Source organism: Zonotrichia albicollis, chromosome Z (assembly GCF_047830755.1).
Source record: "Zonotrichia albicollis isolate bZonAlb1 chromosome Z, bZonAlb1.hap1, whole genome shotgun sequence".
NCBI lineage: Eukaryota > Metazoa > Chordata > Aves > Passeriformes > Passerellidae > Zonotrichia > Zonotrichia albicollis.
The window spans coordinates 51637172-51651307 of record NC_133860.1 but is presented as its reverse complement, the minus strand read 5'-3'; the positions used below and the strand labels follow the sequence as shown (position 1 = coordinate 51651307).

The window sequence follows — 14136 nt, the reverse complement described above, 5'->3', positions numbered from 1 at the left end:
GGAAAAGGTTCTTTACCCCTGAGTGGTTGGACACGGGAATAGGGAAGCTCCCTGCTCCCCAGGACAGTGGTCACAGCACTAGCGTGCCAGAGTTCAAGAAAGCTTTGCACAGTGCTCTCAGGCACACGGTACTGCCGTGTGGGGCTGCCCTGTGCAGGGCCGGTAGCTGGCCTCGATGACCCTCGAGTCCCTCCCAGCTCAGCACAGTCGGTGCCCGGGCGCGGCGGCGCTCGGCCGAAGCAGCGGCGCAGGAGCGGCGGGCAGGCGCAGCCCGCCCGCTGACCGCAGCCGCGGCGCCCGCCGCGCGCCCGGCCCCGCCCCGCGCCGGGGCTGACGCGCGGCGGCGGTGACGCCCCATAAATAGCGGGGCCAGGGCGGCGCTCCCCACTCAGCGGCGGCGGCGCCCGTGCCCGCGACCCTGCCCGTGCTCCTGTCGGCGGCGGCTCCGGCTCCTCCTCCCGGGTGAGTACGGCCGGCCCGGTGCTCCGGCGCGGCTGTCGGCGGCCGCGGCGGCGCCGGCCCGCCCCGGGGTTCTGAGTCCGCAATATGGTGGCGCGGAGCGGAACGGGCGGGGGCGCGGCCCTGAGTGCAGCTCTGACCGCCGGGCCGTGCCGTGCCCGCTGCCCCCGCCCCGCGGCCCGGCGTGCTTCGGTGCGCTGGCCGAGGTTCTCCCGGGACCAGAAAGTCCCGGGAGCCTCGTCCGCCCCCGGGAGCGGCGTTGGAATGCCCCATCCCGGAAGCGGCCCGTGAGGGCGCTTGGGAAAGCGGTGTGCTTTCCTGCCTTGGGTACCGCGGCGAGCCAGAGCAGGCGCCGCGGCTGTTGTGCGTGGCTCATCGCGCTGCTTTCTTGCACTTCCTTCCGTAGGGAGGGGGAGAATAGGAATGAAGTTTGTGATGTAGCCTGTGTGCTTTCCTCTCCAGAAACTCTTGCCGTCTCTGAAATCTGCTTGGCCTTGGATTCCAGGCGTCTCACTCACCTGCTCCAGAGGATGGATTGACTCTTGCTAGGGCTGAACTTATTCAGGGGATCTCTGAAAGCGTGTGAGATCCTAGTTATCTTCCTTGTCTTTAGGAGCAGGAATAACTTCACAGGCTAACTGGACTGGTTTATTGACTAAAATTCAAATGTGTGCCCTGTGTGATTGATTTTATGAGATACACAACGAATATTAAATGATCCTTAAAGTAACTGCACTTCTTCCTTCAGAGTCCAGATTCTGTGGCATTAGAGTATTCACCTGTTCTGTAGCATGCTTTGCAGTTCATGGTGAAATACAGTTGTACTTCTAATGATCTGATTTGTAATGCTGTGTGAAAAACATAGCACATTCCTGCAGGTATTTAAATACCTGTTAAGTTAAATGAGAACGTCCTTGTTACTACCATAACCATTGTGTACCTCTTGTTTTCCTTGTGTGTTCCATGTACAGTGGTTAATCTCATTACCAGCGTTACCTTATGGCACATATATGTTAATATGTGCAAATATTCCTGCAAGATGTTAACAGGATGCCTTTGTCCTTGTTGCCCATTATGTAATTATTTACCTCAGATAGAATATTAACATGTTCCTTTTTTGCTGTCATACATATGAGACAGAAAACTGCTGTTGGCTCTTTGACAAACCTAACAAACTGAATGTGGCAAACCTTATAAGCCACAACCTTTTTGAGGATGGACTCCTAGTTTACCTTTTTGTTGCCTTCATTCATGCAGATTCTTCTGGAACTTCAGCATTATTGAAATCATTAATGGAAAAGGTGCTTTTTGCAGATTTAGTTCAGCCTACCTGTGTCCATAGAATGACAGTGTGCTTTAGTCTGTTCTCCTTATGTAGTACTGCAATATCCTGCCACTCTATAGGGTTCTTGTGGGGACAGCTGTTAGTATTTTCTCCATATGAATACATGTTGGAATGAATGTTGAGTACTGTAGATTTGTTGAATGATCAACGTTTGCAGTTTGTTTCAGTGGGGAACGTGTAATAATTTATTCTAAATTAGCATAAGGGAGATTTATTTTCTGCAGTAGGGAAATCCGATGCTTTCCGTATCACAGGAATGCTAACTCCTTAGCAAGCAGAACAGAGTGAGCCTTAGGTGGGCTCCCTAAAAGATCTAATCTGGTTAAAGCTATTGGTGGGGGGTTCTTTGTCAGACTTGGACATTCTAAACTAGATTTTCAGTAACTTGCAGGCTGGCTTTTTTTGTCATGGCTCAACAGATAAGTCTGTCTTAATTCTTCTAGAAAAAATTATCCAACCACTCGGTTATTCATCAATTAACTGCTGTACCTTAAAGCCTGTCTCGTGCATATGCTGTACTTGCATTACCTAAACCAAGTTTTGGGTTGTAAATTGTTACAATGGAATCGAATTCCTGTATGCATGAAACGTGAACATCCTGATCCCAGTAACTGGGGTGGATCACAAGAAGGTTGTTGGTTTCAAAGTTTGGTGCTTAGATGAAGCAGATATGATGCCGTAGCTCATATATGCTTCTTTCACAGGCTGTGTGAGGTTCAAGACCTGAAAAAATGGCATTGGCAGCAATTGATCCACAGCAGGTATGTCTGAGTTACTCCCATAATTTCCTTGTCTAGATCATAAAATGGGAGTCTACTAACACGTTTCTCTTTTAAAACAGAACATTGTATCGAGGGTTGCCAACCTTCCTTTGGTGAGCTCCACCTATGATATGGTGTCCACAGCTTACATCACCACAAAGGATAACTATCCTTATTTGAAGTCAGTGTGTGAGATAGCAGAGAAAGGAGTGAAGACGATTACATCAGTAGCCATGACAAGTGCTATGCCTATCATTCAGAAACTGGAACCACAAAGTAAGACAAAGATGAAGCTGTTGGTAACTTTAGTTCAACTGATTGTTTTTTATATCCAGATGCGCCTATGGTTTAACATGGTCATGCTGGTCTTGAATGCTCTTTCATGTAGCTGACTGAGACTGAACCTGTTGCCTGATTTGTTGTGTAACTGATTACACATTGATAAGACTTAAAAAAAAAAAGGTAATAATCCGGAGTGAAAGCAGATTCCAGCTTTCATAATACTAAATTGATGGATGACTTTTATATGTGAGATGATTATGCAGTTTCTTGCTCAACACTTTCCTCATCTTTCACCTGGTTTCATATGCTACTCTTGTGCTTTCTTACACTGAGAACTGGTTAAATTTGGAAGCTGTGTCACAAGGCTGTTGTAACCAGAAACCTGGTTTCATAGAATGGCAGAGGGACAGGTGTTTCAGCTTCTGCCAGTTGCTTGTAAATTATCAGATGACTTTTCTTTGCCTGCAAGTGAGGATTTTTTTTTCTGGCACTGTAAATCTGCCTTTTTCTTTGGCTTTGCTGATTCAGAACTCACTGAGAAGAGGAGGAAACTACTTCAAGGGTGTTGCATGACTTCTTTTTCAAGAGGAATTTTCAGTTTGATTTTTACTAGATGAAAAATAATTAAAGCCAACTCTTGTAATTTCTTTTATAGTTGTAGTTGCCAACAACTATGCCTGTATAGGTCTAGACAAAATTGAAGAGAGACTGCCTATACTGAATCAACCCACTGACAAGGTAAGTTCTTTCCATTTACGTATGCTAAGCAGAAGAACCATAAACATTTCTTTTCTATTATCACTAAAACCCAGGGGAGATACATTTCAAAAAGCTGTGCCTGAAGCACAGCTTGGAAGCAATGAGAAAGTCAAGGATTGATGTGTAGAACTGTTGGTTGCCTTTGGGAGACCATTAAGCTTTTTGGTTTTTTATATTATTTTAAATTGTCCATCACTTGACAACATTTTTCTGTGAGTGCAGTTCACTGGTGGTGTCTTTTAAAACTTGAGTCTTTGTCTCTTTCTTGCACAAAGTGCCTGGATTACGTTCACTGAAGTTTTTGAAAACTTCAAAAGCTTTGTGGCAGTCATGCTCTTTTTTTCTCTTGTACATATTTTTTAGGGCACATTTTCTCCTAGATAACCAATACTTGTACAAGCTTTAGCATATATTTATCATTTCCTGGACTTAAAATGCTGTAGTTCTCCCTAGTTAATACTTTATAGTAAATCTACGTATCTCCTGGGGCAGGTTGTTGCCAATGCCAAGGATGTAGTTGTTGGAGCCAGAGAAGCTGTAACAACCACTGTGACTGGTGCCAAGGAAACTGTTGCTCACACAATCACTGGAGTTGTGGGCAAGACTAAGGAAGCAGTGCAAGACAGCGTAGAAATGACCAAGTCAGTTGTCAGTGGCAGCATTAACACTGTCCTGGGAAGTCGTGTGGTGCAAATGGTGAGCAGTGGTGTGGACAGTGCTCTCACAAAATCAGAGACCCTTGTAGACCAGTATCTTCCACTTACAGAAGCAGAACTAGGTAAGACGATTTGAAGGTTTGATTTTGTTGGAATGCTTATATTGGAGAGAAGCAAGCAATCATCCATATATTGCATACTCATAGTGGGGGAGGGGGGGGCACATGCCTCCCAAACTGTCTTTTACCTTGCTGATTGTAATAGCAGCATCTTCACAAGGAAGCGGAATGAAAGTAAGGATTTCTCTATAAAGTGGTCTATCAGCCTAATCATGGTGCTGAAGGACTACTCAACAAGCCCTGTGTTCAGCTATTACTAGGCAGATGAAATTGTCTCAGACCTCTTAATGTTTCCTCTAGTAATCAATTTGCTTCCTTTCTACATACCTAGAGAAAGAAGCTGCAAATGTTGAAGGCTTTGAAGTTGGAGTCCAAAAGCCAAGCTACTATGTTAGACTAGGATCCCTGTCTTCAAAAGTCCGCACACGTGCCTACCAACAAGCCTTAAACAAAGTTAGAGATGCTAAACAGAAAAGCCAGGAGACAATCTCTCAGCTCCACTACACTGTTAGTCTGGTGAGTCAAACTTTCACTTGATACATAAAAACCATACGTTGGCCTTGGTTTAGTGTGAAGAAAATAGCTGAAAGAGTCGCAGGAAAACTGGGATTGCTCTCTGACTAAATCCATGAACATTATTACATTAACTACAAAGAATTTGCCATTAAGCGATTTTTGTCATCATTCAGGAGAGCTCTAAATCAGGCTAAGCTGTAAACTAATGAGCAATTGCTTGTAGATGCAAGCACTGCAGAAACAGAAGTGATGTGTTTAAATTTATGCCTGTTTTGTAGTGCTGGTTTTGGCACATACTTCATTCAGTGGAGAAAGTGTCATGCAGTTTAGAAACACATCAGTCCTTTAAATCATTTTTATTAGTGAAATTTCAAATTCTTTTGGGACTTGCTCTCTTGCTGCTTCTATCTCTGAGTATTTCTGGTACTTCAGCAGTCTTTATTCCAGCAAACATCTTTATGTGCATGACAAACTGCACACAGAGTCATGGGCTTCAATACACTTTCAGTTCCTCCTGTAGGATGCCAGTGGGGGATGGGGAAATAGTCAAGGCAGAGGGGAACACTACACAACATCTTAAAACTGCTTTCAGTTTTCAATTCTTTAATGAGACTAAACGCATGCTTACACTACCCAAAGTTGTTTATACTGAATTTCTGAAGGATTTTAAAAGGAGAGTACAAAAAAGTCAGGGTAGAGAAGCCCTAGAGGAACTGTTTGGATTCTTGGCTCTACTTCCTTATTTGGCTCTATTTCAGATTGAGTATGCCAGAAAGAACGTGAATAGTGCCAATAAGAAACTTCTTGGTGCTCAGGAAAAGCTTTATCAGTCCTGGATAGAATGGAAGAAAAATACAGGCCAAAGTGATGGTGATGATCTGCGTAGTGCTGAGGTAAATAGATGTAAATGTACACCAGAAATCAATATTTTTTATCTCATCAAGGTAATGGCAAACTAACAGTCTCTAAAGTGTGCGAGAGAGAGGCTGCATGCTGAAGCTAAGGACAGCTGACTTCTGAGAACTAGGGGTCTTTAACTCTTTAAATGGGTCTACTTGCTGCAAACACTCAGGTTCATTCTCCTCTCTTGAGAATGCTTATCCTGTTTAGCATGAAAACTCATATTGGAATATCTGTATGTAGATTAGTTAGAAACCAATTATGTGATGTGTCCAGACCAGAAATAATGATTTGTCAGCAGTCTTAGCCACAGACTCACTCAGTCCTACACATAACTTTCAGGGATAGCTCATTGATTAGAATGTACTTACCTGCTGTGACTTGTTATCCAGAGTTGAAATGAGAGTCTGCTTGACTGTTGCTGGGTAGAAGCTATCAGTTTCTTTTCACAAAGTACTTGAGTGTTGAAGAAATACCAAGTACTTCTAAGTCTTTGATGCTTCAGACTAAAAACCTGGTTTATTATCTGCTATAGCTTTATGTCACCTGTATCCACTTTACTTTGCTTCTTTATGTATCTTGACCAACATAAAGCTGCTACAGTCATAAAAAGACACTAATTTGCTGTTGTGCTTGTTCTTTCTAGCACATTGAGTCAAGAACTCTAGCTATTGCACAGAGCCTCACTCAGCAGCTTCAGACCACCTGCCTCACACTGGTCTCAAGCCTTCAGGGGCTGCCACAGAATGTACAGGATCAGGTTTACAGTGTTGGGTCAATGGCAGGTGATGTCTACCAGAGCTTTCGGTCAGCATCCTCTTTCCAAGAATTATCAGACAGCTTCATTGCAGCTAGCAAAGGACAGCTGAAGAAAATGAAGGAGTCTCTGGATGATGTGATGGATTATCTTGTTAACAACACACCGCTCAACTGGCTGGTAGGTCCCTTTTACCTACAACTGCCTGGCATTCAGCATGCTGAAAGCAAAGGTGAAGGGGAGGAAAGTTCCAGCCAAAAAGACAAACAGCCTGAACACACTGCTGAACAAGCTGCATAGCACACATATACTCTGCTGACTGACCAAATGAGTGGCCTAAGTGTAGTTGGCAAAAAAAAATCCATTTTCACCGTTTTTTGGTGAACAATTCATAAATACAGGAATAGGGGATTCTAGAGGCCAGGACACTTACACATGGGTTGCATTGTCCTGTGTAGTTAAGCCACTCTTAAAAGAGATTCAAGTGCCTAAGTATTGCTGCTGACAGTTGTCAAGATGCCCTATTAGTCTGTCAAGCGCCTCATTGTGCTTCAGTGGTATAAATACCATTAGTCTAAATGAAACCCACCATAGCTGAAGGCCTTTGATTTTGTTGCCTAATCTCTACCAGAAAGATATAAAAGCTTTACATACTGTGAAATGCATTTAACAGCTCTACAGTCTAGCTATGTACACTTGAATGCTGTGTTCACTGCAGATCCCACATTTGATAAATATGCATCTGACTTTCAAATTCTATTGCTACATCATTCCTGACAAAAGTTCTGTGAGTGCAGAATGCCAAAGCTGAAAGCGAGGTTTCTGAATGAGTCAGCTGGAGTAAAATGCTGTGGCAGTGTTAGCATTAATTGTACAAATTTCATTATTGTATTACACATTAACATGACCACAGAATCATAGATTATCTCAAGCTGGAATGGACCAATAAGCATCAACAAGTTTGACTCCTGCTCCGTGCAGGACTAACTGAAAACTAAACTATATGGTTAAGAGCATCATCTAGATGCTCCATGAACACTGTTCCAGTGATTGACCAAATAATTATCAACACACTTTTTAATATGCAGTATAAACAAAAGATTCATGCTGTTTGTACCAAAGTGCCTGCTATTGTGTGTTTTTGTAGCTATTGCTTTGTAACTCATTTTTGTATGTTAGTAATAAATGCTTTAGTAGTCAAAGCCTGTCTCCTTTGTTTTAAAACAGTCTAACTTGCTCTTCTGTGTCTCTCTCAAACTGGGTCCAGCAGAAAGCAAGTTTGACATGCAAACGATGTAGATGTGCATTGAAAATGTTTGTGTATGTATTGATGGATAGATAAGATACTGCTGCACCATTTCCTTGCTGTTGAATTTCTGTGTATCTACCCGTTGAGTCTTAGCTTTACTGCTGCTTTTGCTGATCCTTGCTTTGTCACCTTTAAAGATGACCTAAGCTGTGAGCTGCTGGAAGTTTTAATATTGAAAACAGATGGATGTGGACAAAAGAACCCTCTCAACCCTTCACAGTAGGTGTTGTATGTGCTGGCCATCTACCTGCTTTGTCTTCTGACTCCCTATAAGCAGTGTTTACTTCTCAGCTGCATCACCATTTTAACTTTCTTTTCCTCTTGAACTTGAGTGACAAATGTATGTTAATGCTCAGTTACTTAAGTGGAATTGTTCTCACTAAGTCCTGTGAACACCTCCACTGGAAGAGAAGTAGTTTCTAAGAAATAAGCTTTCTTGGGTTAGGGCTGTCCAGGTAAGTTGTATCCTTTTCCTTGATGCATGCCCTGTACAACTTTGGATCACAATCATCTAGTGTAGCAATGCGAGCCACCATTTTCAAAGAAGTTACCAAATAGTGAGGCAAAAACACAGTTCAAAGAAAACTTACCACATAGTCTCACTTTGCTACATGGAACAAATATCTCCACCTGGTTTGATGTAGGCACTAAAGCAGATTACTTGTTGTCCAGCTGTTTAATATGAGAGGGTTATCTGTTGGATCGGGCTTGGCCTACAAGTGTAAGGAAGATTGTTTTAAGCACAGTATCAAATGAAACTGTAGCAAAACAGGATTGCAGGTAAAGATTCTGTAGCTTACGGGTTTTAATATTCCCTTTATATAAGGGGAGTGTTTAACATGAAATAAACATGAGATGATGAGACTCCTTTGCAGCTAGGGCCTGACTTAAGACTATTGGAGACATAGTGCTTTCAGGAATAAATTTAAGTTTACTATTGCATAGGTCCAGCAAGAATATCCTTTTTATCTCCATTTGCAATAATACTTGTGGAGTGAATCCACTATTATAGATTGCTCAGAAACTGAATGGAACTAATTAGTTGTGGGAGTAGTGGGCTGTTCAAAGAAGGGAATTCCCATTCTTCTATGTGCGTTTTAGAGTCTAGTTGCTCTGGGACTTCATCCTGATGTGATCAGTCAAATAAAATATTCAAACTTTTCAATGTCTTTTAAGGACTGAGAAATAAACAGCATCATCTAGCATTAATGCAGGAGCCGTACATTGTGTCTATTCTGTCTTGTGTTGCTGGTTTGTATTCTTGCATGGCTGTCCATCTTTACTAAATCTCAGCAAGCAGATGAAGTGGAAATCAAGGATGCTGTTGTGATAGGTGCTTGTTTTGTAGGATGCTGCCCACTCTGCAAATGTTTTAAAGTTTCTGTGCACAGACACACAACCCTCCAACCCCCACTGGAATTAGGAGCTCTTCCTTAGTGGAAGAGATGAGTGAGTAGCAGCAAATTGGTATTTGCTACTACTGATTTTTTAAATATTATAAAATTCTGTCATTAAGATTATTAGATTCTGCTAATAAGGACAGCATTGAATATTTAAACTGATTTGCAACCGTACTTGCATGAGTATCTTATCGCAGGTAATTTAGCATAGCATATTCCACACTTCAGTCTAACTGCAGCTCTACAGACAGAACTTAGGATTTTTCTCTAGTGCAGCTAGAGAAAGGGACTATTAACATATCCAGTGGAGGCAAGAATGATGCCTTCCAAAGTCTTGTCTTTTTGCCACTGTTTTTGACTGAAGCTGATGTGCTTCCTCAAAAATAAAAGAAGGGAAAGCTGAGATACTGCCATCTTACATGTTTCTCTTAAAGTGTATGTATTGAACAGCTTAGCTGCACTGCACAAAAGCTTGCTTCCTCTTAGTCAAAATCATATTTGAGGACATAGCTTGAGCTAGAAAACTGAGGTTTCTCTGGAACCTTTTAAAAAAGGTAGGACCAGATGTGTTGAAAATTATAGGAAGTAGATTCAACTATTTTCAACAAGGCAGGTAAACTAGATTAAATGGAAGAATGTCAAAGGCTTCTAGTCACATAAAACTTGGGGTGGTAAAGGTTAGAATACTAACCTGATATTAAGATCATTATCACTTGTAAAGTTATTTAGGATTTATTTAGAATTCAAAAAATTACTTTTGCTCTTTTGGAGATCACTCAAAAATTGTTCATGCTACCTCTTCCCAGGTGCATTTTAAGAGAGAACTATTATTCTATCATTGCTGACAATTGTTTTTTAGAAAAGCTTTCAATATAAGCATTTGTAAATAGGTCCATATGGTATGCAAGTTTTGCAAACATATTTATATCATTGGTCAAAGCCAAATTATAAGATTTGTATAAGGCCTGGAGATGCAGTTAGTTTGCCTAAATCTGAAGAAAGGTGTAAAGATTTGGAAATGTCTCCTATTCTTCAAGATTAATATTTTTGCAATGAGCTTTTCCAGAATTCAACTTAGGGTAATATTTTATAGCTAGTAAAATAGGTGAAAGGATTTGGGAATATTTCTCATTCATTGTTTAAAAAAAGCAGTAACTACCACTAAAAGGCTTTTTTAAACCCTCAAAAAGATGAAACGGAACGAAAATTATTTTTAAGCATGCTTGGTTAGTAGTTTGCATGATCAGAGAGTCTTACATGCAGCAGATTGCTGGAGGTATTATGCACAATGTTTTGTTAAATAAATTTATATTTTTTTATTGCCAATTCATGGCAATTTTATATCTTTTGGATAATACAGTCTCTTGATGACTAAAAATAAGCGCTTGTTCTGAAAGCTCACAAAATGAGGACACTGTGTCAAAATGCTAGTGGCTCAGTTCTAAAAACTTAGCCCAACAACCAAACAGATTGAAGTTTTTAGTATTGACTTCAATGTATATATGAAGACAGCAAAACGCCATAGTATTTTTTTGCACTGTTCTATGTAGGGATTTTGCAAGTATATCTTTGTAAATGATTTACTGAGTCATACAGAGAAATTGCATGAAGAAGAGTTTTATCTAGTCTTTTTTATTCAGTAATTGATAGGAAGTCGAAAGAAAACAGTGAGCCAACTGAAAGTAAAGATCTTTTACATAAGGAATTCCATAACACCAAGGGCTTTGCATTGTTTTAGTTAGACTGGTGCAGATATATTCCAATATAATTTAGCATGGTCAAAACTGAAGTGAGTTTTGACAGTAGGTTTTACTCAGAGATGTACTCCAATTTGAAGTTCTCTCATGGCTATCAAAATCTTACATTAAAGGAATCGGGTTCTTCTGCTGCATGCATTAAGGAGATGAAGAAAGCAGAAACTTAAATTTGGGCAATATTTCTGTTACTAAGAACAAAATGGATGTAAGTAATAAAAACCAATTAAATGAATGATAGAGAAAATTCCTACTGGTCAGACACACTTAGTGGACGTGGCTGTGTCCTGGTCAGTGTAAATACATAAAACCATTTGAGCATGTATGCATATAATACATAAAACTATCCATATGGACTATGGATAATCTTTTTAGGACATCTCTATTTGTACTGCTGTATGAAATACAAGATCATGTGCTGGTAATGGAGAAATCTGTTTCCTTGTCCAAGCACGGTAATGAGAATTTTAGGAAAACTGCCATAAGTAAAAAGCTGCAAGATAATCCTTGCTGGTAGAAAGAGTGTTTCCTGCATTCCCTAGTGCCTTTTTGATCTTTTGGGAAACAAAAATTACTGATCTTATTTTGATCAAGCTTAAGTTTCCAACGTGGTATATGCATTTCATGGTATTCATAACAATGCCTGGTTAGTCACATGCTGCTTAAATTCTTCTAAAGATCAGTTTTAATAAAAAATTAGTATTTCAAAGATCCCTGGTGTCCAATGACAACCTATTCCGTAAGACCAGTAAATTACTGTGCAGTGCTTCTGTGTTGTGTACAACCTGATAGCTGAAGTAATAGTCCCTTTATTTGATACGTTGTCTGCCTTTCTGACCTGTCATCACGGCAGGCAAAGCATAGATTTTTCTTGCTTACTGTCTTTCATTAAAGTAAGTCATAAGATGTTTTGCAGTTAGGGAATGCATTAAAATGTCTCTTCAGTCAGTGCTGAGCTTAAGTTACAGAAATGCCTACAAGCTGCTATTGCTTTGAACATGCAGAACCAAGGTCCTGTCAAAATGCAGCAGTAGTTATTTGCTGATACTGTGTCTGGTTCCAAGTACAGCATATCACCAACATTAAAACTGACCATTAACCATATTACAGATGTGAGTATTTTTCAGTTGGGGCAAAAAACTTATGAGTAAATTGCTTAATTTTATCCCATTTTTCAGAAGTGCCTAAGAAGTCCAAGTCCTACTAAGGGGACTTAAGGGTTGGTACTTAAGCTCCTAAGTGTCTTAGCCAACATTTTTAGAAGTCTGTTAACATCCATGTATCCACTGATGTCTTTCTGGCAATTCCTGAAACCCTATGCTGCTTAGCAGTACAGAATACTATTCATGCAGTTAAAACAGAGGCCAAAGCGAGACTGCAGTTCCAAGTATTTGGTTCATCAGAAAAGGTCTTATGTAGTCGGCAGGCAGAGCAACACAGTATCAATCTGTACCAATCTCCTCAGGGCAGATAACTTTGTATAGTCCATTGCTTTGGTGAAAAGAAGAAAGGCAACATTAGTTTGAAAACCTCCTTTCTTAAGTTTCCAGTCACTAGTTTCACTAAATTCAGTCTACTACCTTCAGCTCTTTTCCATCTCTACGATAAAATCTGACCTTCTGAGCAACTGCTTTCTTGTGTAGTATTTGATTTGTCTTAATGGTTCCTGTTGCCTTTGTGTCTGAGCATATTTCACTCTGTAATCCGGATGTTTGGTCTGATTTCTAGAAATGCTGAGCACCTTTGTGTCCTGTCTTCAGTGAAGGAGTACTGCACAAATATTTTTAGTTTTACTTTTGAATTGATTGAAATTTCATTCCTACACAGGTTCCAGATTTCGCTATTACAGACCTGTCTTCAGAGTCAGATGATGTCCCAGACATTTTGGATTTGGATGAAGAGGATCAACAGGATTTTTCACGCACAAATGGTCCTTACACTACAGGGCAAAGAGCTGAATAGAGAAGCATAAAAATGTCTTTTTGATACAATGTACCTTTGCCATGTTTGATTTAGATTTGTCCTTTTTAAAGATGAACCTGCCTAGTTTAGGGATTATGGGGATACTTTTTTAAAAATCAGTACTGTTTCACTTAGCTGCATCACAAATCTGGGTTTTTCAATGTAAGGAATGCATGCTACATTAATTGGTTAGCACGGGTGTCAGGCTCCAGTTCTACAAGCCAGGTAGCCTAATCAATATATCCAACTAATCTGATTTTTATTGGTGATTTGTTCTGCTGGTAGCAGCCATGAGAACACCCCAGTGCTTTGCATACAGGGCTGCCAACAAAAGGAGTTGATGAGGATTTGCCCACTTTCAGTCTATGTGAAAAGCAGTGCTGCATCTACCTCTTTGCTGCTGGAAGGGGTAAGAGACTTTGTCTGTTGGATTTTCTCAGGTACTTTTGTTAGGCTCTGCACCTACAGAGCTTAGACGCTTAGAGCTTTCCTTTGGCAAGAGTGCTTTATGCACTAAAGGACTTCCTTTCTTTCCACATGCCTTCTGTGTGCAAATATTATGGCCATCGTGATGCTATCAATTGTGGCGCCTGAGACTAAAGGGAGTAAATGCTTCAATATTAAAGTGTTTTGGGTATAAGAATAGCATTTAAATAAGAAAGGGGAATAGATTGTAAAAAGAAAGGAAAGCAAGAGAGTAAAGAGATAAAGATTTCAGACAAAAGAAAATTTGGGAAAAAAGAGGGAATTGAATTTAAGAGTTCTGGCGACAGTTATTTTTTAAAAAGTGTTGTAATAAAATCTCAATCAGTTATTTGCTAAGTGCTGGTGAGTCTTTTGCGCATTTGCTCGCACACAGTAACTTCTCGAGGAGTTGGGGAGAGGGGTAATGGGACTGGAGGCGGACTTGTTGACATTTCTTTCCGAGGACCAGGCCGACCTGTCCGTGTGGGCCGCGTGCCTGCAGCGCTGCGCCGGGAGCTGCGGCCGAGGCCACTCTCTGCAGCCGCGGGCCTGCTGCGCCCTCAGCCTGGGACGCCTGGTCTTGTGAGGGCCTGCAAGTCTGGCCGCTGAAATGCCTTGGAATAAAAGTTTGAACCGCACAGCACGCTTGTCGGTGTGAGTTTTTCTTGTTAGGGTTAGGGGTTATTTTTTGT

At 41.0% G+C, this 14136-nt stretch overlaps 1 protein-coding gene across 3 annotated transcripts; it reads left to right on the top strand.

Annotated features, from left to right (window-relative positions):
* The first annotated feature begins 324 nt into the window (after positions 1-324).
* PLIN2 (perilipin 2) lies at positions 325-13801 on the top strand. Of its 3 annotated transcripts, none has more exons than XM_005490925.4 (9): positions 325-462; positions 2509-2565; positions 2646-2841; positions 3503-3585; positions 4099-4384; positions 4713-4897; positions 5656-5790; positions 6444-6734; positions 12845-13801. In XM_005490925.4, exons 2-9 carry the CDS (start codon positions 2536-2538, stop codon positions 12977-12979), a joined length of 1341 nt encoding a protein of 446 aa, XP_005490982.1. In that variant the 5' UTR covers positions 325-462; positions 2509-2535; the 3' UTR covers positions 12980-13801. The 3 variants fall into 3 exon arrangements, with proteins under 3 accessions (XP_005490982.1, XP_074389525.1, XP_074389526.1); XM_074533424.1 differs by having other exon boundaries at positions 4707-4897; XM_074533425.1 differs by lacking the exon at positions 12845-13801 and having other exon boundaries at positions 4707-4897; positions 6444-7756.
* Positions 13802-14136: the final 335 nt, after the last annotated feature.